We start from the raw sequence: 20,603 nt of genomic DNA, 5'->3' as shown, positions 1-20,603 counted from the left end.
TCATTATTATTATGAAATTCTTTGTAAATTTGGAGCTTTGGAATAAGTGTTTTACTAAAGAGAAAGCAATGACTGTGCATGTAGAGGATGCTGAAATACTGAATGCTGAGAGTTAAGGCCAAAAAAAAAAAAAAGCAAACAAAATAACCCTATTGCATTCATGCAATAAGTAACAATTGCCTACTCTTGTTGTTTTGTCTTTCATTGGTTCCTTAGAGATGTCTGTATTGTTGCTTAAGAAAATGTGTCTGTTTTTTGGCAGTTATTCTTCTTGTTTTGTTAATGCTGAGAATTTTTGTAGGAGGATGGAAGGTTTGAAGGCCCAACCTTGGCTCAGGCTGTTGAACTTTTCGGAGGCAGACGATGGAGTGCAAGAAACACAAGCACAGGAACGCTTACCAAAAGCACTGAGAAACCTAGTGTTCAGAGAAACAACACTCTGGGAATAAATGCAGCTAAGAAAAAGAAGAAAGTACTTATGAGGGTAGAATATTTTGTTATTATTGTATTTTGTTGCTTATCTGGCTGATAGGTTTCCTTCCTACAGCTACTGTGTAGCTAGCTAGCTATATTGTGAACCAGGGCAAAGTTAGATGATAATTTTAAAACTGCTTATTGCAGCATGGTTTTTTTTTTTTTTTTGGCTTGTAGTTTTCCATTAGTTTGTGTTTCTTTTGTCATGCTTGAAGCATTCTCAGGAAACATTGGCACTGGGGCTAGCAGATGGGGGACAGAATTGTATTAGGAACTTTAACTGCTACCTTAGTATAAAGGTAAGATATTGTTAGTAACAAAAATAGTAACCTGCAAAGTAATGTTTGGAGTCTGTAGTTGGTTTCTTTGCTCCTTTTTGTTTTCACGTTGCTGAAAACACCACCTCAGTTCTTCTGCCTTACAATTGCATACAGTTTTATCTTACATGGCTGACAAGAACACCGGACTTTGGCAGTTTCCACTTTCTTTTCTGGACCCAACGACTTCCAGCAGTAGCCAGGAAACAGAGAAAAATGCAGGGTCTAGCAGCTCAACACTATCCACTTTTTCTAGTATGCAGGTAGGGGAGATCCAGATAACAAGATTGATCCTCTTTAGGGCACCCGTGCACCAGTAGAATAGTGTAAAACCATTTGGACCAGTTTAGAGAGGCACAATCATTGTAGTCCTCTGTGAGATATCAAAGTGAGTTAGCACCTGATGTTCCTGCAGTCATTATGTATCCTTCATCATGATTAAGTTGTCTCTTTTCTACTTAGATGGTTTTACTGACAGCATAGTTATTGGCCTTAAAGAAGTAATTTGGCTGATAATAAAGAAGTAATAATAAGTAATTAAGTAAATAATAAGTAATAATAAGGCTGATAATAAAGAAGTAATAATGGCTGATTCATCTCATGTTCTAATTACAGATTGCACTGATAAATAATGAAAAAATAGTGTATTGAGGATGTTTATTATGGTGCTCACTTCATTTCTAGGGTGAAAGTGGAGAGGCCACTGATGATGAAATGGCCACTCGGAAGGCAAAAAGCTGTAAGGAATATCGTAATAGAAGTGGTTCGGATCCTCAAGATATTGATGAGCAAGAAGAATCAGGTAGACACATAGCTTCAGTACCTAAGAGTCCCTCAGGGTTTTGCTTAAAATCTTTTTATACAGATATTTTTTACAGTGCTAAAGATATGTTTATGATAAGAAACTACTTATACAGTCAAAACTCCAAATGCTATAAAATTTTAAAATTATTATTTTTTTTTTTCATGATTGCTCTTTCATTTAATTTTAGTAACACTTCCTTTCTTGTCAGACTAAATGCATATATAAGCATTATTCAGATCATATCTTTTGACTGTCTTGGTACAAATCTAGAATCCCAGCATCCCTTTAGTGTTTTACCGAGCATTAATGAATTATGAACATCAATGAAATCATTTTTGTTGGGCCTGAAGCTGTAATAGTGCTGCAAACTTTTGTTTTCTCCATAGATCAAAATATTATTATTAATGCTTCTCCATCTAACACCTTGTCGTCAAGAAGAACACACTCTCTGACAACATCTGGATCTCCTAATTTAGGAGCTGTCACATCCTCACCAGCCAGACCAGTCTCCTCTCCTGTAATGTCTTCAAGCAAGAGTCAGTCTAGGTAAGGACAAAATCAGTGCTTTGATTTTAAAAGAAAAAAGTTACTGTTATTTAATTATGATCAAATGTGTTTTTCTTGCCCAACTGACAAAATCTGACAAAAACAATGCCAGAAATGCAATTAGGCTTTTGACAGACATCTGAAACATGTTGTAGCATAACATAGGGCATTTAAGCTGAAATACCATGAATCGGAGGACAGCTTTGTAGACAGTCCCTGAGCAGCATGCTTCAGTTAATAAGTCTATTACAGAAGCACATTGGAATCCATCCCAAAACTCCACAAGTTTAATTCTTTCTCCAGATTGTCTCCAAAGCATAGTTATAGACGTTTTCTATATAAACTCAACAGAAATGTAGATGTGTGAACTGAAGTGCTGAGGTTTCTCAGCACAAGTCATTTCTACGTGGGGGATTATTAGCTTTTGCTGACATTCCTGGTGATGATTGCAATACTTTCTCAGCCAATTGGAGGAACAGTTTTGAAATGTTTCTTCTCTTACAGGCCCCTCTCTTCTCCTATAATATTCACCATTTTTCTTACACTTACACAGTTCAAAAGGTCATGCTGTGGCTGTGCAATGACATAATGGAGTAATGTATTAATTCTATAAATAGTAATAATGGTAGTAGTACTAACAGTAATAATAATATAGCAAGAATAATATATCAGGGTTGCGGATGGTACTTGATGGCATACAAGAAGCCAGTCTCAACGGAGACTTTCCAGTGCCTTTTAACAGAATGAAGGCTGTGGTGTGGGCATGAGTGTGAATCTTGGGGTTCCCTGGAAAGCAGTGGTAAACAATGGAAGAGATCGATGCTTCGGGCAGAACATTATTTTTGAAGAGACATGTCTTATGTAGTGGTTTATATTGCCTATTTCATAGGGATTTTTTACACTTAACATGGTTAGGTTTAGCAGTGGAAGTGAGTAGTAGAGCCAGCTGTGGGCATCTGTGGCTGGGTGCTTCTCCTTTTACCTCTGCTTTCTGAGACTCTTATTATGTTCTTTGCTTTTTGTTCCTCGCTGTCATACACAACGATGGGGTGAACATGCCAGACTAGGAGTTATCTCTTTAAGACATATATGGTTATTTTGTTTGTTTGTTTATTTTCAAGGATCAGAGAAATTTTATATTAAACTGAAGAAGTACTGCATTAATACCTCTGGAGAATGTTTCTCTGTTTTGCAAATCTGCTTTTTGCTTTTTATGCCAATAGAGTAGTTGTTCTCTAAATGAGATTAAAAGGCTCTACTGAGAACTCACATTCCCAGGGGAAAGGGCAGCTAATGTTTCTTTAAATCTTCTCAGTCCATCCTGGGCTTCTCTACAGATTCCTGCACAGCTTAGCACTGTAGGCATCCCAGAGTTATGTCAGGTTTTCCCTGGCAAAGTTGTTTGAAGACTCCACAGTGTTGCCTGGTAGAGCTCTCCCCAACTTGATAGGACCCATCATGCTAGAATTTGCAGAAGGTTACTCTGGATGCAGCTATATGGGTGCTTTAATCTGTTCTGAGGAAATCTTTCTCAGAATTAAGACACTTGGAGCACTAGAGAAAGTCTGAGTCTTGGTATTTTCATCCCTTGATAAGCCCAAATTGTGCTTGCAAGGTTTCAAGTGTATGGACATTTCACATGTACTAAATGAAATAATTATCTTTAGTTCCTCAATTGCTAGCATAATCATAACAATCAATTTATATTCTTAATTTTACCCAACCAATTTTGTCAGTAGTATCGTAAATTAAGATAAAATGAGCAATCCATTTACCAAAGTGAAAAAAAAAAAAAAAAGAGCTGAAATGACCTAGATTATGAAGTAATCTAGGAAATACATGATCCACTGGGACTGAATTGTAGACGTTTCTGTGGCTCTGTACAGATCAGATCTAACAGAGCTAATTAAATCAGGTTAGCGTCAGCTTTGCTACACCTGGATGTAGACCCAAACCCGGAAGAGGCTTAATAGTTGGAACCACTGTTGGCCTTCAGTGGTTGTGCAGCTGTAGGTGCCTGTATGGTCCCTCACAGAACCCATGAGTTAGCAGAGCAGGGAGAGGGTGCCACTGGGCTCTGCAAAAGCCTTTGCAGTACAGAAATATTAGCTGGCAACAAATGATTAAAGACGCAGTGTAGCAGCTAGGAAGATTTCTGGTTCTTTTTCTCTTTCCATATTATATATACATTAAAAATAACTTTCCCTAAACAATTACTTATATCCATGTCTACACTATGTAAGAAGCTCTGAATAAATCAAATTTCTTAAAGTGAAAAAATAAGAAAGAGCCGGTTTTGTTGTACATTTTAAAGAATAGTACTTCTTGCATGTAGAGAATGAAGAACTGTCTTTTTACTTATATAGCTCACACCCTTGATATTCCTTACCTCCTTACAAACAACTTACACTGAAAATAAATCCTTATGCAATCCAGATGTACATATGATTTCCACACACAGGTAGCCTGCAGCTGTCTTCTGTGATTCCTTCCAAGTGGATGTGCATGCAGCAACTTCCCAAGTTCTTTAGAAACCTAGTGCTGCCTGTAAGGTGGGAACAGGGTGCAGGGTAGTAACACCACTCATAAATATATAGCAGAACATGGAAACTTAGAGATGGGGCTTATTTATGAAGAAAGCGTGAACTTCCTCTCTCATTGTCTATATACCGGTATAATCTATACCATTCCTAATTACAGTTTTGATGGTTAGTGGTAGTGGATTTTTCTCATTTGTTTGGCTTTTTTTTAACAGTCTTGTACTTATTACCTATGGAATTACTGTGGAAGATAATCTTTAGTGATAATTCTGGAGAAATGGTGAGCTTTCTCATCTGCTGCTGGTTTTCCTTTCAGTACTCTACAGTTCCAGTCTGTTTTTGGGAGTCAAGAGACTTTCTTCGTGGTGGTTTATTTTTCTTGTCTGATAAAAATGTTAGGAATGATTTTAGCCAAAAAGTTATATGCAGTATGTCAGTACTTGCCATAGTGATGTCAAACAAATTGAACACTATCAACCAAAGTAGATGGTATTTTTTAATACTTTAAATCACATGCTGTTTTCAATTGCATGCATGCACCCCAGGCCAGGAGTGAACTGAGGAATCCTATCTAGTATATTTATGTGAAAAGAAGTCTGCTTCTAACACAAATTTCCAGGGACTGCAAATGTCTTTAGGGACAGTGGACAACAAGCTGGTCCTGTTTTTCCATCACAGCTGTTGGAACTATTTGTACTGAATGTGATGGCAGTATTCTTAGACCAATGGATTTGTAGATTTGTACATTAGGGAGCAATAAAGTCTGACATACAGTCACCTAGTCTTGTACTTTGAAACAAAAACTGTAACTTCTGGAGTTATTTATGGTTTCAACTAGACAATTCTTGTATTGGCTGTTTAGGTACCTTCCTTTGCAGGATGCTGGTGCTGGTAAATCCCAGTCATGCATGTGTGGTCATTGGTGTTTAGGCCCTGGAAGGAATGTGGGATCTTGACCCATCTGGCTGATACCCTTACAAATTAGTGCTTGAAATTTAGTAAGAACTTGTTCATACAGCTCAAGGGATAGTTCAAGGTGGGGACTAAGTACTAGTCTAAGTCCTGTAGTAGCCTGAAAACTTTGGGATGCAGCTTTTGCAAATTCATTGTTTTGCTTCAAAAACTTTGTTCAGCTGCACAATTCAGGTTAACAATTGCAGTTATAAAGAAATTATTGTCAACCAAAATAATGAGCACCAAACAGCTAGTTATTTCTGTGATCATTTTCTCCCTTTGCTATCAAGAAATTCCAGTTTGCTTTCCTTCCTTCAGCCCAAGAAGCTGAAAGGAGGAAATCATTATAACCTCATTTCTGGAAGGAAACGGCCTCCAGAGGCTACTTTCCAAGTCTAAAAGAAGAAGAGGACTGTAGCTTGACCTGTCTTTGAGGTATCCGATGATAATCTGGACTGTTTTTGGAAAGTATGTGAGAAGTCCATGTGGATGGGAAATGAGAAGGGTTGAGTGCCAGGGGAAGGGTTATACTTCTTAAATCTACACCTTTAATTCTCACAGATACGGAAACAAACAAACAAAACCCCATACCTGCGCAGGACTTTTTTTTTTTTATTGTGTATCCAGTTGTAATATTACTGTCTTTTCTCCTTTTTTTTGACAGTGCAGAGCTCTAAGGAATTCCACATCCCTTTTATTTCTCCCTTAGAAAATCTTTAGTGAACCTCATGTACAGCAGGATATGGTTTTTAAAGCTTGTGGTACAAGAACACTGGCATTGATTTCTTTCAAGAAAAAATGAGAATGCTTTCAATTGTGCCATTTGCATCGGGCCCTTTTGCACAAGGAAGAGCTTTAAATAGTATGCATATACATTAATTGTTCTGGCAAAGTTAGCAGTTGTCTTGAGGGGAATTAATAGCCGTTATAAAACAAGAAAGTACAAACAGTCATTGTAGATCTTATAAGATACAGCTCTATTTGCTTCTTCCAAATATTGCTAGTAAATACATTAAGGAGAATACAAATAAACTATTAATGCAGTAATGCATAATATTTCAAGAAGTGGAAATTTAATGTAACCAAATTACAGCAGTTGCTTTCTGATTTAGCACATGGAGCAGCAGTAGCTGGCATGGCCGTGTTAAAGGAGGAATGAAGGGGTTTCAGAACTTCATGGTTTCTGATAGCAACATGACTTTTGTGGAATTTGTGGAGCTCTTCAAATCTTTCAGGTAAAATAAATCTTTATTTGGTATTGGTATCTCATTCACCCAAGTTTATAAAAGAGCAAAAATTGAAATTTTCAACTCTTTTTGCAGTGTCCGTAGCCGCAAGGATCTGAAAGACCTTTTCGATGTCTATGCTGTGCCTTGCAATCGATCTGGTTTAGAGCCTACTCCACTTTATACTCATTTGAAGATTGATGAAAATAACATTGGGTTCCAACCTGATTTAGGTTTGTATAAGAGGAAAACACAGCCATTAGAATACTAAACAGCTTCATTTATTGGCCTCAAGTAAAAGTGTCCCAGTCAATCTCATAAACGGCAATCAATTATAAGTTCAAATACAGGATTGTTGCTGTACCTCCAGTAAGACCTGGTTAGCTGGATGTAAGACAGGTTCTCTGTTCAGAAATGAAGAAGAGGAAAAGTATTCCTGCTTTATATTAACAAGATATATCTGTAACTGGTATAGCAGAGGCAAAAAGCTTTTTGCAGATAGGCTGGGCCCAACACAGGGAGTATCTGGTTGCAGGAGCTCTGGAATCTGCTGTAGGAATAAAACAGAGAGCAAACATAGGGAGCAGAAATGAAAAGGCTGTGTGCATTGTGTCTCGTCTGGTTGATTTTTTCCTATCTGTTTTCCTAGTAGATCTGCTTTATGTGGGACAAGGGGGAAGGAAATCTCTGTCCCTCTTTACATTCCCCAGTTACCATAATCTAAGTCTGAAGCTTTCTCCACTGTTAAAGAGCAGTCTTCATGCCAAGCAGCCTGTGGGAAGGGTACAGTACCACTGGTGTATGGGACTGGAAGAAGAAAAAAGTCTGATCACGCAGGCAGGATATGGGATTGCACACAGCAAAGGAAAGGCATCAAGACTGTACATGGTTGTGAGAGGAAACAGGAGGATCCTGGGTGACACCATGAGAGATTGTGCATCCCTGTTAAAAATTGTAGGATTTTGTTTATAATAATTGAACACTTATGGCACTCTGTTCCCACTGCTTTATGTACACACTTAACACTCTTTCTCCTATTAGTGGATAGAAACAAGTTGGTTCTATTCAGATTTACTGTTAATGCTAAAATATTCAATAAGATATTCAAGTAATTTATAGTTAAATATTATACTAAGTTAAATTCTATATAATGTATATAATACACATTAATTATGTATCTGATATTTATATTTATATATTTTTTTTTAAGACTTGTTGACTAGGAATGTTTCAGACCTTGGTTTGTTCATTAAGAGTAGGCAGCAGCTGTCAGATAACCAGAGGCAAATATCTGATGCTATTGCTGCTGCCAGTATCGTAACTAATGGTACTGGAGTTGAAAGCACATCACTGGGGATATTCGGTGTGGGCATTCAGCAACTAAATGACTTCCTAGTGAATTGCCAAGGAGAACACTGCACCTATGATGAAATCCTCAGTATTATCCAGGTTAGTAATACAAACATCTTGCAGGTCCTTTTACTAGGAGTCCTGTTTACTTCTGTTTTCCCTGCTTGTCTTCCTCAAACTCAGAATAGTGTATCTGTGTCATCTCCTTTCAGACTAATGTTGTCACTACAGATTATTCTGTAAGTGTGCCCAACAGTATTGTTTCAGGTCACAAAGTGTTTTACTTTGTAGTCCTTGTTTCCATTTGGTGAACTTAGCATGTAATTGTATCTTTATTGCAGGCTATAAAATTGTGCAAGTGTACATATATATACACCCATAAAAAGAAAAAAAAATCATGCAAATAAACATATTTTTTTTTTTTAGCTATATATGCTTTACCTGGGAAGGGACATCAACACTTGGGAAAAGTATTCATGACAGTGCATTGTTTTCTTCTTGTTTGTGATGACTTTTGGTACAGATTAACCCTAACTTAAAAAATTTTCACATATTTTTCTTTTATTGTTTAAAACAAACAAATGAACGAACGAAAGAAAGAAAGAAACAAACAATCAAAAAAACAGACCTTAATAAAACATTCATCCTCTGAGTTATTTTCCAGGAGCAAATGTGAACATCTTATTCCGTTATATACAATGGCTGAAGTGATTAGAAAGTATTTAGCTAATTTTGAATACCTCCAAATGTGTAATGAGTACAATCCAAAACCAAGCACCCACTTAGCAGTTAACTAAGGTTAGAAATTGGATATTTCAACTATCAATATGTAACATAAATTTTCAAAGTTCAAAAGACATAAATTCTAAAGGAATGTCAGGGTAGCACACCACAAGTCTCTAATTGTGTTGTATTTGAGCACAATTGATAGGAAAAGGGTGCATATTATAGATCCTTTTTAATTTCAGCCTAAGAGCTGACTCTGCTTTGAACAGGAGGTTAGATCAGAAGACCCTTCAAAGTGCCTTCTAACTTGAATGATTCTATGATGCTGCAATTAATAGTTTAGATTGCTTGTTTAGTGATTTTTAAAACAAGCATGAGCATTCTGCAGACACCGCTACTACTTTATCCACAAAAAGACTGGTTTTAGATATACTAATTAGTTGGCTCAGTGCGAAAACTACACTATGAAAATATGAAAAAGCAGTATTTCTAAAAATAATTATTATATATCTCTTACATTTCTTCCTCCTTGTAGAAATTTGAACCTAGTGTGAATATGTGCCAGCAGGGGCTGCTATCTTTTGAAGGATTTGCCAGGTAATTAATTAAGTGATAATTTATATATATATTTATATGATGACACCAGTATATTAATGTTTGCATGACATTCACAAATACTCAGCATAGCATAAAATTTTTTGACATCTCACTTTTAGGTTTTTGATGGATAAAGACAACTTTGCCTCCAAAAATGATGAGTCACAAGAGAATGCTGAGGACTTGCAGTTTCCGCTGTCATATTATTACATTGAATCTTCACACAATACTTACCTTACTGGCCATCAGCTTAAAGGGGAATCCTCAGTGGAGCTCTACAGCCAGGTATACAGGTTTAGATCACTGCATAATTTTCAACATGGAATTCTTTGTTTGACTGGCAAGTCGCAGAAACGTGACCTTTTTGCTTTGTATATCTGAATGTTCTAAGACCCCGCTTGTAAAACATTGGAAAACATGACGTGTGGGAAAGCTGCCCGTAAGCACAGTTGTGCTCGAATGTCTTTTCTAAGGCAAAAAAAAAAAAAAAAAAAAAAAAAAAAAGAGGGCTTAGTTTGAAATTCATAGCATCTAGACACCAGTCGGTCTGACCCAACCTACTAAAATTAGACTTTCCCACAGGAAAGACTGATCTAATATTTTAGTTCATTCAGATGTCAAAAACACTATTCAAATATTGTACATTGCATTGCAAAGACAAATATCAAATGGAACTACAAATTCTAAAAACATTACTTCTAGGAATATTCTAGAGTTTTTTAGACTTTATGCCTCTTTGGTTGTGAACAGGAAAAGAATGATTTCTCACTAGGGCATTTGGTTCTGTGTGTGTTTGTGTGCATGTATATGTATTTGTGTGTTTGTATATTTACCAAATGCTAGAGAAAGCATCAACTTCCCTGTGAGCAGTGTTTTCATTACTCTAGATGTTAGTGACTCACCATTGAGAAGGGCTCATCTGGCATCCCATGTGCCGCTTAGCTTGGAGTTTTAAGATAGAAGGGTGAAGCTGTGTTAGGAAAGCCTGAATAACACGATTGTGTTGAATAATGTAGTTGCAAAGGAGGTTCCCATAACAGCACTGCACAGAGTGATGTGAGTATTTTATTGGGAATAGATTGGAAGCGAGATAGAGCTCAGCTGGCTCTAATATATGCATGATGCAGAAAAGCCTCTTCCTGTCCCCCAGGCAGTTGTCCCCAGAGGAGAGGGGGCAGTCTGTTCTGGCTCAATGTGTCTGGCTCTCACAGAAGTGATGGTGTGCCAGCCATAGACACAACTGCCTGAAACACAATAATTTGCATTTTGCATAGGAGAAGTATTTTTTTGTTGTTGTTCATGAATGTATTTGCTGAAAATGATTTTGCTTGTAGAGATGTTAGTTTTCAGTAAAAACTAGCCCAGTCTCCCTCTGGACATTAAGAACCCCTCATAATATTAAAAACCCCTTTCTGCAGATACCATATGTTCCATAAAATACCGTGAATTTTCAAGCTTTATGGTATTTCTCCTAAGAACTTAAATGCTTTCTGCATTTTCCCACTAGGAAATGCAGTTAGCCGGGGACTGTAGCTTCTGTGGACTGTGTTTACTCTTCAGAGATTGCTCGTTCCAGCTCTTCTTCTGGATCACTGGGCTTTCATTAGCTCTGCAATGCTCATCTTCTGCTTTGATGATATGAGTCTATGGTTTCTACATGCTCACACTGTTCAATTGCATTGTAGGTTCTCTTACAAGGCTGTAGAAGTGTAGAATTAGACTGCTGGGATGGTGATGATGGGATGCCTATCATTTATCATGGGCACACTCTTACTACTAAGATCTCTTTTAAGGTATGCTAGTAATTGCATATAAAAACAAAACAAAACAAAAATCTGTACTTTTTTCTCTAATGAGGTAAAAAAAATTGTCTACAGGAAATACAAATCCTAATAGGCTAAATCCTAATAGGATATAAACTATGTACTACATCAGAGACAAACTCCTTAATTGTAAACATGGTTTTCAAATTAGTTTTTGTAGCAAATGTATGTAATTTTCCATGTGTTTTTTGTGTCAACATAACTATAAGTAGCTGTTATCACTTCTGTTGTAACAAGATGCTAGACTGATCTGGAGGGTCTTATTATGGAAGCATACAGTGGATTCTTCTTAGAGGGGAAAACAAATGCCCCCTTTTCTCCCCTTTTAACTGAAGTAAGTTGACTGAATGCTGGAAACTAATCACGTTCTTTCGATGACATTTCATTCTTGTAGGAAGTAGTTGAAGCTATTGATCGCAACGCATTTATCACCTCTGACATGCCAATTATCATATCCATAGAAAACCACTGTTCATTACCTCAGCAGCGCAAGATGGCTGAAATTTTTAAGGTAGACCATAAATTGTGGTAAATTATTCTAAGCACAAGCCTAGGGATTCTTTCATAATATATTACATTCTCGATATTTCAGAATGTATTTGGAGATAAGCTGGTAACAAAGTTTTTATTTGAGAGTGACTTTTCTGATGACCCCATGCTTCCTTCACCTGGCCAACTGAAAAGAAAAATCCTGCTTAAAAACAAGAAGCTCAAAGCCCATCAAACACCAGTGGATATATTGAAACAAAAGGTACAGTTCTTTCTTAGTAGGAAGCAGTGAGATCTAACTATAGCTAGAAGTAATTCATTTGTATTTTAAGTTTGTACTGCGGAATTACCTAATGCATTATCATGCTTGAAAGACTCAGAGCGAATTACAACACTTGCAAATAAGTAGACAGCATCACAAAAGTTTAGTGTATTTTATTTTTATAATACTTCATGGTACTATGATTAGCACCACATGTTCTATGTGATGAAAATAAATGAAGTTTCACTCTGAAGCTATATATAACATGCTGTTCATGCATGCTCATGAGAAATAGTGAGGTGCATCATGTGTGTATATATATAGAATACTCAAGTATACTCATATACATGTATATATATGTATATATATAAATAGTATGTTGTAATTTTTAATAGAATTTGGCTTTATTTCCTTTTTTGTATTCAAGCCAGGCAAATATTTCCTTTTTTCTTCCCTTTTGGTGGGGGATGCTGTTTTTCAGATAGAGTGCAATTGGATTGATTCATTGCAAACTAATTGCTTTTATTCCAAATGTAAATACAGTTTAAAATAACAAATCTTAGGAGGCAAAAAAAAGGGATTTTTTCTTGAATTTTAAGTTTTCCTCACAGAAAATCTTCCCCATTTAGATTGGCATGCTTGTATCAGAATAAGTAAATCACACTGATTGTACCAGTATATGGATGTTCTTCATTCTTTAAAAAAGTTTTAAATTGATTCTAAAACAGCATACTTCAGACTGGGAAAAGGCAGTCTTGTTCTGAATAATGTGCAAAATGGACATTTCCCTATAATTAATCAGGATTCATATATTTGTGTTTTTCTACCAATACATGTTTTCTTTGTACTGAAGCCCTTAGAATGGTATGTTGATTTGATCTTGACAATCTTACTTATTCCTCACTATATGTATTCAGTACTTTCATATAAACAAAATAAGATTCAAATACTGAAGAAAAGACTTTTGCTTTTTAAAAATATTTTCCAGTAATTTAATAAGTGTTTCTGATGTGTTAGGCTCACCAGCTGGCGCATATGCAAGCACAGGCTAGCAATGGTGCTAGCAACCCTACAACTACGAATGAAGAGGAAGAAGATGAAGAGGATGAATATGACTATGACTATGAATCTCTCTCTGATGGTAACAATATATATTTATTTATTACAGTATTTTTGTTAGAGAACTGTAGGAATAAGACATGCACGTATCATTCTAGTTCAGGAACAATATAGGTAAGTTGATCTTACCTTGTGATATGTACTAAATGTCCTCAGTGGCACTTTGATGCAGTAGTGAAAATAATTTGAACGTATAGAGAATGTGAGTGTGAGTTTAATTCCAACCATCTGATGTTTTAACTGTGCAATGTATGCTGAATTTTAGTCTTTATGGATTATTTTTATGTTCATTATAAATTATGCAAAAATATTATCTTCATAGTGTACTTTATATACATTCACCTGTATTGTCTTTTCGAAGGAGTCGAGACACTTGGAAGTTCAAGGTTCGCAACAGGCTTAGTCCTTGCATCTGCCTGACTGGCATTAATCTAAGACGCAGATTCTTAAAAACCCTCTGTGGTTGATTTCTAATCCCAGAGACCCCTGAAATACCTATTTTAGTTCCATTTTCAGTGTCAGCTGTTTGCTTCATGCATAAAGGTAGAGAAGCTACTGTATCTGGGCTTGTTCAAGTGAACAGGGAATAACAGTTTATGAGTATTTGTTATTTTTTGTTGGTAATTTTCAGATAATATATTAACGTAGATCAGTGCATTTGAACAATCACAGAATCACAGAATGGTTTAGGTTGGAAGGGACCTTGAAGATCATTCAATTACAACCCTCCTGCCATGGTCACAGAGGGACACCTCTGTGGCTTTTGAGACCAGGTTGCTCAAAGCCCCATCCAGCCTGGCCTTAAACACTTCTAGGGATGGGGCACCCACAGCTTCTCTGGGCAACCTGTGCCCAGTGCATCACCACCCTCTGAGTAAAGAATTTCCTCCTAACATCTAACATAAATATCCCCTCTTCTAGTTTAAAACTATTCCCCCTTGTCCTGTCACTATCTGCTTGTGTGAAAAGTCACTCCCCATCTTTTTCTAAGCCCCCTTTAAGTACTGAAAGGCTGCAATGAGGTCTCCCCGGAGCCTTCTCTTCTTCAGGTTAAACATCCCCAGCTCTCTCAACCTGTCTTCATAGGGGAGGTGCTCCAGCCCTCTGATCATCCTCCTGGCCCTCCTCTGGGCCTGCTCTAACAGGTCCTTCTTGTGCTGGGGTCCCCAAATCTGTATGCAATACTCAAGTGGGGCCTCAGTGATACAATAGTGATGCCACAAGTAATATCATGCTCTTTGGGAAGTTAAATGCTGCAACATTGTTAAATAATTCCAGATATGAGTCTCAAAACTGACCAAATGGACAAAAATTTATAGGTGTGCTTCAGTGTAGACAAATATAAGGTAATACATAAGATCATATATAAATATAAGTGGGAAAGAAAAACAAAAGCTTGCTACATGATTCGAAATTCTACACTGGCCCTAACTACTCGGGAGATCTTGGAGTGATTGAAAGTTCCCTGAAGTCCTCAGCTTGGTGTATGGTGGTAGCCATAATAGCCAATAAAATATTGGTGATCATCAGGAAGCGTACTGAAAACAAAACACCTTTTTGCTTCTGTATAAAACCCTGGTTTGCCACAACTTGAGTTCTGTGTGCAGTTCTTGCCTACAGATCTTGAGAAGGTTATTTTGGAGTAAGTCAGAGGAATGGCAACCAAGAAAGTAAAGAGAATGGTGCAGTGGCCTTGCAGGAGTCTGAAAAGGCTGGAATTCTTCATGTGGTAGAGAAGAGAACTGAGGGTTGATTTGGAGAATATTTATGAATGACAAAGTAGTGGATAAAAGGGAGTACAACACCGTTACTCATGAGGTCTAGGAGGCTCTCAGTAAAACAAGTAGATTGGTCTAAGAGGGGTAAAATAAAGTATTTTTTTAAAGTGCAGCTGGTAGTAAACATCTGGAATTTTCTGCCACATGAAATTGTGGAGGCAAACAGTATCAGCAGGGCCAAATATGGATTGGACAAATTTATGGACAGGATTATAAGTAAAAGTTATAAGTAGAAATGTACAGTCCAACATCCCTAATATTCAGCAATTGTGGATGTTGGGGTGGTCCAAGGGAAATAGACTATACATAGTGCTCTCTTTAAACAGCATCTCCTGTTTCCACTGTCTGAAACAGAATATCAAGCTATTGGTCTTATGCAGTTGGGCATGTTCTCCTAGCTAAAGAGTAAAATATTTTACTTATTGAACCATTAAGTCTTATACGTACCTATTTAAGTTCTAGATGTCATGTTCAAAGTTGTGATGCTTGAGCATATCTTGCAGCACAGTCAGTCTCTTTACTTGCTTCTGTGTTAATGATTTTAAAAAATTATCAAAAATTAATGAATGCAAGATCTGACTGTTGTTGCCTGCGGGATTCATGCTAATTATTCATGCTAATAGAAAAATTACAGTTTAATTCTGGTGCTACCTGCAGTTATGTTTTGCTAGAAAGTAGGCCTAGCTGCCTATCTGAGTATTCTTGTGTGGGGCAGGGTAGAGAGAGCATAGCTGAAAATTGCTGTGAAAAACTTGGACATTTGTTAACATGTTTGCAAGGAAAATATTGCAAGCCAACGGCAGTAAGTAATGTTTGAGCAATGTTCTAGTTAAGAGAAGATTTGAAAAATCTGAACCTAGCAAGAAACATTCACAGCGTGCAAAATATGAAGGAATCTGAGGCATGATCTACTGCCTTATTAGAATTATTATTCTTTGGGATCTTTATTTATGTTGATATTTTGACAAAACTAATCTAAATAGTCTGTAAACTTTCTAAAAGATTTTCAGTTTTGTATTTCTCACTGATCCATTAGGTTTGTGTAAAGCTAATAGTTTTACAACTGACACTTAATTTTCATTTCTCTGGCTGTAAATCTTAATTTCCTTTACTCTTATTCCCTCTCTGACTCCGTTTCCCTGTAGCTGATGTCCTTAATGCTTCTCCTGCTCCTAACAGCCAGGAAGGTAAAGGCCATTTGGTTGAGCATTTTAACTGCATGAAATCAGCACTGCATCTCCAGCCTGTTAAAAATGACCATGTGAAAATATGGTTTCTACTTCATATTAAAAATGTAATCAGATACTTTTATATTGCATTGTTAACTGGTCAGGAACTGTTAGAAGGCTGCATGTGTGACACTGGTTATGCAAAGAAAGAATATGGTCAAAGCATCAGAAATATCAGGAATAAAATAAAACCATTCCTTTTGTGACAGTTACAATATCTTGATCCAGAAAGACTAATTAGTTGGTGTATTATTCTCTGATAAATATGCAGCTATGAAGATGAATTCCTATAGATGTAAAAAAATATTTGTGCATGGTGAATGTAAGGAGGAGAAAGCCAAAACATGCTGTTCAAAGACACATTATACATATTTGATGTGGTTACTTGTTTGGACCAGCAATTCTTTGCTGTTTGGGGGTATCAGCTGTTTTCAGATAGCAAGTTTGAAGAAGAAATTTTAATTCATTAAATTATTTTTTTTAAGCATCTTCTGAGCACAAAAGGATGGGCTTTTAAAAAGCGCAACATATTAACCAAAGCTGAGCATTAAAATTTTAAAGTAGAAAGTTACTACTAAAAGAGAATGCTTTGACCAGTAAATGCATTATTCTAGCATCTGATTATTCAGATAAAATTCATGGCATTATCCACAGATACTGTTAAATCAACTTAAATTTCCAGGTGAAATTGTTTGGCTTTATGTTTATTAAAATTCCATTAATTTTTAGATAACATTCTTGAAGACCGACCTGAGAATAAATTATCAAGTGACAAGCTGCAGTTTGAATATAATGAAGAGACTGCCAAAAGAATAAAGAAGGCTGATTGTGCTACTTACAGTAATAAAGGAAAGGTAGTTCTGCTTTTTTCCCCCTTCCTTCTCAGCCCCACTTTGATACATAATCAACTTTAACGGGATTTGTACAGCTTAGATAATTGAGATATCAGATGGTAAATGCACTTTAATGAAGACAAATAGTAGAAGGCATGGAAACACAGCCGAGAAAATAAATTAAATAGAATAAACATTCAACATACCGTTCAAGTAAAGTGTTTAGAGGTTATTGGATGTATATGTCATTTGGCTGAAAATTTAGCTGTTGGTGCTGTCAATAACTGTCAATAAAGGACTCAATTGAAGCTAAATTCTGAAGGTTATTGAGATATCTGTTTTCTATTGACATTGACAGAACTGAAAATTTCATCTGAATATTCAGTGTCTTTGTGTTTCTAAATAATATAAAATGTTCTACTATGATATCAAATAGCCACATTACTATTTATTAGCCAAACCACTGCATTGCTGTAGTTGTAGTTTCTCCTGAAAACAGAATATTTTTTTCCTAAACGTGCAGAAATGACTCTGATTGAGGCTTTTGCACACTGTCCCAGTGTCAGTGACAGGAATTGATGCATAAACCAGAGATCTGTTAGGTGAAGACAGCAAACTATGTAGAAAGAATGAGATAAAAGATTTAAAGGACATAAGTAAGAAGAGTACTTCCATATGCAGTAATTTTATTGTTGTATGTTATTGGAATTGTCACTTAGGTTTACGATATGGAACTGGGTGAAGAATTCTACCTTCCACAAAATAAGAAGGAAAGCAGACAGATAGCCCCAGAGCTATCAGATCTCGTCATTTACTGTCAAGCTGTAAAGTTCCCAGGTAAGTACCTCTCTGTTTTACTGTATCAAACTTTCTAATTCTTTGAGATACTATGTTTATGTTTTGAATTGCTTAGCACAAGCTTTTTTAAATTTAAGTAGTTGAGGATATTTTTTTCTTGATGATTTGGTAATCTACAAAATAATAGCTTCTAGCTGAGAAATTACATGCTTAAATCCATCACGAGAAGATATACTGCTTGCCATATTAAAATGTTTACAAAATGGAAATTTCCCAGTCTTCACACTTTAGACAACTGCTTCATTACGGCATGACAGATGAAATAAAGCCTTATCATAAGAGCTCTGAATTTCCATGTAAAGAGACACTAAATTAGGAAGGAAAATATCCTTAAAACCTTGCATGAAGAGCTTGTCACATTCTTTAAGTGATCTCAGTTTAGTGTTTTTCACTTTTACCTACAATCTGCATTTTCTGTCCTTTCCTAAGTGAATAGGAAGGGAACCATTTGTTGGGGTATTGCAGAAAGCTCAAACCTTTTGAAGTTCCTTAGATTTTCTGACCACTGGGATGAAGAAGCCAGTGGGGATAGCTCCATGAAGAAGGAAGACAAAGCAGCCTTTTCATGGGGTGGGTGAGAACAGCTGACTGTGCAGTCACACACACATCCCCAAACACACACATACTATGTGGAAAGGGTTAAGGAAATAAGAGTGTCTTATTTTATAGGGTAGGAAAAATAATGTTTGCAAAGCAGAAGAAGAGGGAGTAACTGAAGAGATCACTGACAGTTACTTGTACAGTACTGAAACATGAGGTAGAGTGTGTTTTGGCTCATACTTTGTACATAAATACTTTTAAATTGAGATTTTATTGTTTATTGAAGTGTTTAATGTTTTGAATGAAAAATCTACATTTTAATGGAATGATTCTCCGTGGAAAAGTTAGGAATTCTGCCAAATCATGATCTTATACAAATAGAACTACAATCAGATTAGAGAAGCTAGCCAAACATAAAATAGTGTCAAATAGGCAAGATAAACATGCTGAAAAATGGAGAGACATTCTTTTATTATCTTTTATAACTTTAAGAATTGTAGGTGTTACTTGTAACAATAATGACTTCTAAAAATTCAAATTTGATACTCTTTAATGAAGTCTACAATGAGATATCTTTCAAATAAAATATTTTCTTTTAAAGAATGATCTTCAAGATTAAACAGAGATAATTTACAATGTTCCAAGTATTTTGACACACAAAGAAGTTATGGTGATCTGTGATAACTTTAAAATATATCAGGTTTTTAACGTAAGTTCAGTTAGAAACAGAAATATTTGCTCTCTGTATCACATTTCTTCTTGCTTTAAAGGGCATATGAATAGAACTCTTGAGAAAAAAAATGAGTTCTGTTCACAGATGAACACATGAAGCTACAGGAGTTAGTTTTCCAACAAACTCGTGTATGTTTCCCCCTTTGAGACAAATACTACCTTCTCTGCAACACATGTAGACATCAAAGACCACATGCTACTGATTTGATTCCTCTGCTCAGCTGGAGGTCACAGACATAGTGAATTTCCTTCCTCAGCTCAGAAAATGCAGGACTTTTGGAGATAGTGAGGGCAGGATCATTGTCTCAGTGGCTGACCAACAGTGTGAATACTTTATTTGTCCTGTCACCATATACTTCTGTTCTGTGTTTACAACTGTCCATGTCTCTGAGCGTTATTATTTGTGACTATAAAATGAGACAAGGACCATTATGTTCACTAAGCCTAGTCTACTGAGTAACATGGACTTCCCAAAGTGCTCCCTGGTTGAAACAATTCATCGTGTGGAGAAAAAATATTTCTTGTTTATAAAATCTCTGGTAAGGAGGAACCCACCACTGCTCTTGATGTTTCAGTGGTATTTGACCTTTATGGTCCTTATTTAACTTCAATTTCAGTCTGTCATGTATCAATGTGCCATTATCTAAGAGAATTAGATAATGTTCTTAATGTTTTGGGGTCACCAAAAATGAGGGCAGTGAAGTATACCTGAGCACAGTATTGCTATAACTCATTTGCACGTGGCTTGTTGGCTTGGTGCTGAGGATTCCTATACAATGTGTAGAGAAAGTACGTAAAAACAGGATCCACACAACCAAATGCAATGAGCAGAGAGTCACGTAAGGTAACCATCATAAAATTCAGATACCATCTCCACTGTATCACACTATCTGCCAGTATGGTACCAATTTTGAAGAAATTAAGGTGAACATAAAAAATGGCACTGTACTGTAAAGTACTGTAAATTATTTTCAGGGTCTGCAAACCTGCAGACTAACTGGCTGCTCATCAGAAACACGTGGCGAGATAGTGACAATTATAGTTTGACCTGTTACTTTGGCATGGTTAGAATAAGAAGGGCAAGGGAGTTTGCCATCCTCTGGATTAAAACTCCAAAAGCAGTAGAGTAATATGCTTATGTCTAACAAGAGAGGCTGGCACTAAATTCTGTAACCTGAAGGATATAGCATAGGGGTTGTAGGGAGATATGAAACATTTGCTCTGTTATCGTGGTAGTATGATGGAATCTAAGTCAGTCCTGCTTTGACCAGGGGATTGAACCAGATGATTTCCAGGTCCTCTCCAACCTCCATTATGCTCTGAATTTATGATTCTATGAATAGGTGATGCTATACTTGGGAGCCCACTTTAAATTGGAGTGAAAAATGGAGCTTACTTCTGGGAG

At 36.4% G+C, this 20,603-nt stretch overlaps 1 protein-coding gene across 11 annotated transcripts in view; it reads left to right on the top strand.

The window, feature by feature from the left end:
• Positions 1-20,603, top strand: part of PLCE1 (phospholipase C epsilon 1) — a 160,628-nt gene that overhangs the window by 122,764 nt on the left and 17,261 nt on the right. For 10 of the 11 annotated variants that reach the window (XR_014586530.1, XM_083843206.1, XM_083843208.1 and 7 more), the window contains 14 exons: positions 302-484; positions 1,476-1,593; positions 1,983-2,142; positions 6,749-6,871; positions 6,959-7,095; positions 8,073-8,311; positions 9,474-9,535; positions 9,655-9,820; positions 11,221-11,328; positions 11,753-11,869; positions 11,951-12,109; positions 13,127-13,250; positions 16,965-17,089; positions 17,788-17,905. Coding sequence is in view for 10 of the 11 variants with exons in the window: in XM_083843206.1 (XP_083699332.1) it covers positions 302-484; positions 1,476-1,593; positions 1,983-2,142; positions 6,749-6,871; positions 6,959-7,095; positions 8,073-8,311; positions 9,474-9,535; positions 9,655-9,820; positions 11,221-11,328; positions 11,753-11,869; positions 11,951-12,109; positions 13,127-13,250; positions 16,965-17,089; positions 17,788-17,905 (1,939 nt within the window). In the remaining variant the exon portion in view is untranslated. The remainder of the gene's footprint in view (positions 1-301; positions 485-1,475; positions 1,594-1,982; positions 2,143-6,748; positions 6,872-6,958; positions 7,096-8,072; positions 8,312-9,473; positions 9,536-9,654; positions 9,821-11,220; positions 11,329-11,752; positions 11,870-11,950; positions 12,110-13,126; positions 13,251-16,964; positions 17,090-17,787; positions 17,906-20,603) is intronic. The other variant, XM_083843209.1, reaches the window with a different exon arrangement.

Source organism: Anser anser, assembly GCF_964211835.1.
Source record: "Anser anser genome assembly, chromosome: 7".
Taxonomy (NCBI): Eukaryota; Metazoa; Chordata; class Aves; order Anseriformes; family Anatidae; genus Anser; species Anser anser.
Note: the sequence above shows the minus strand (reverse complement) of the source record. Positions and strands in the feature narration are given on the sequence as shown.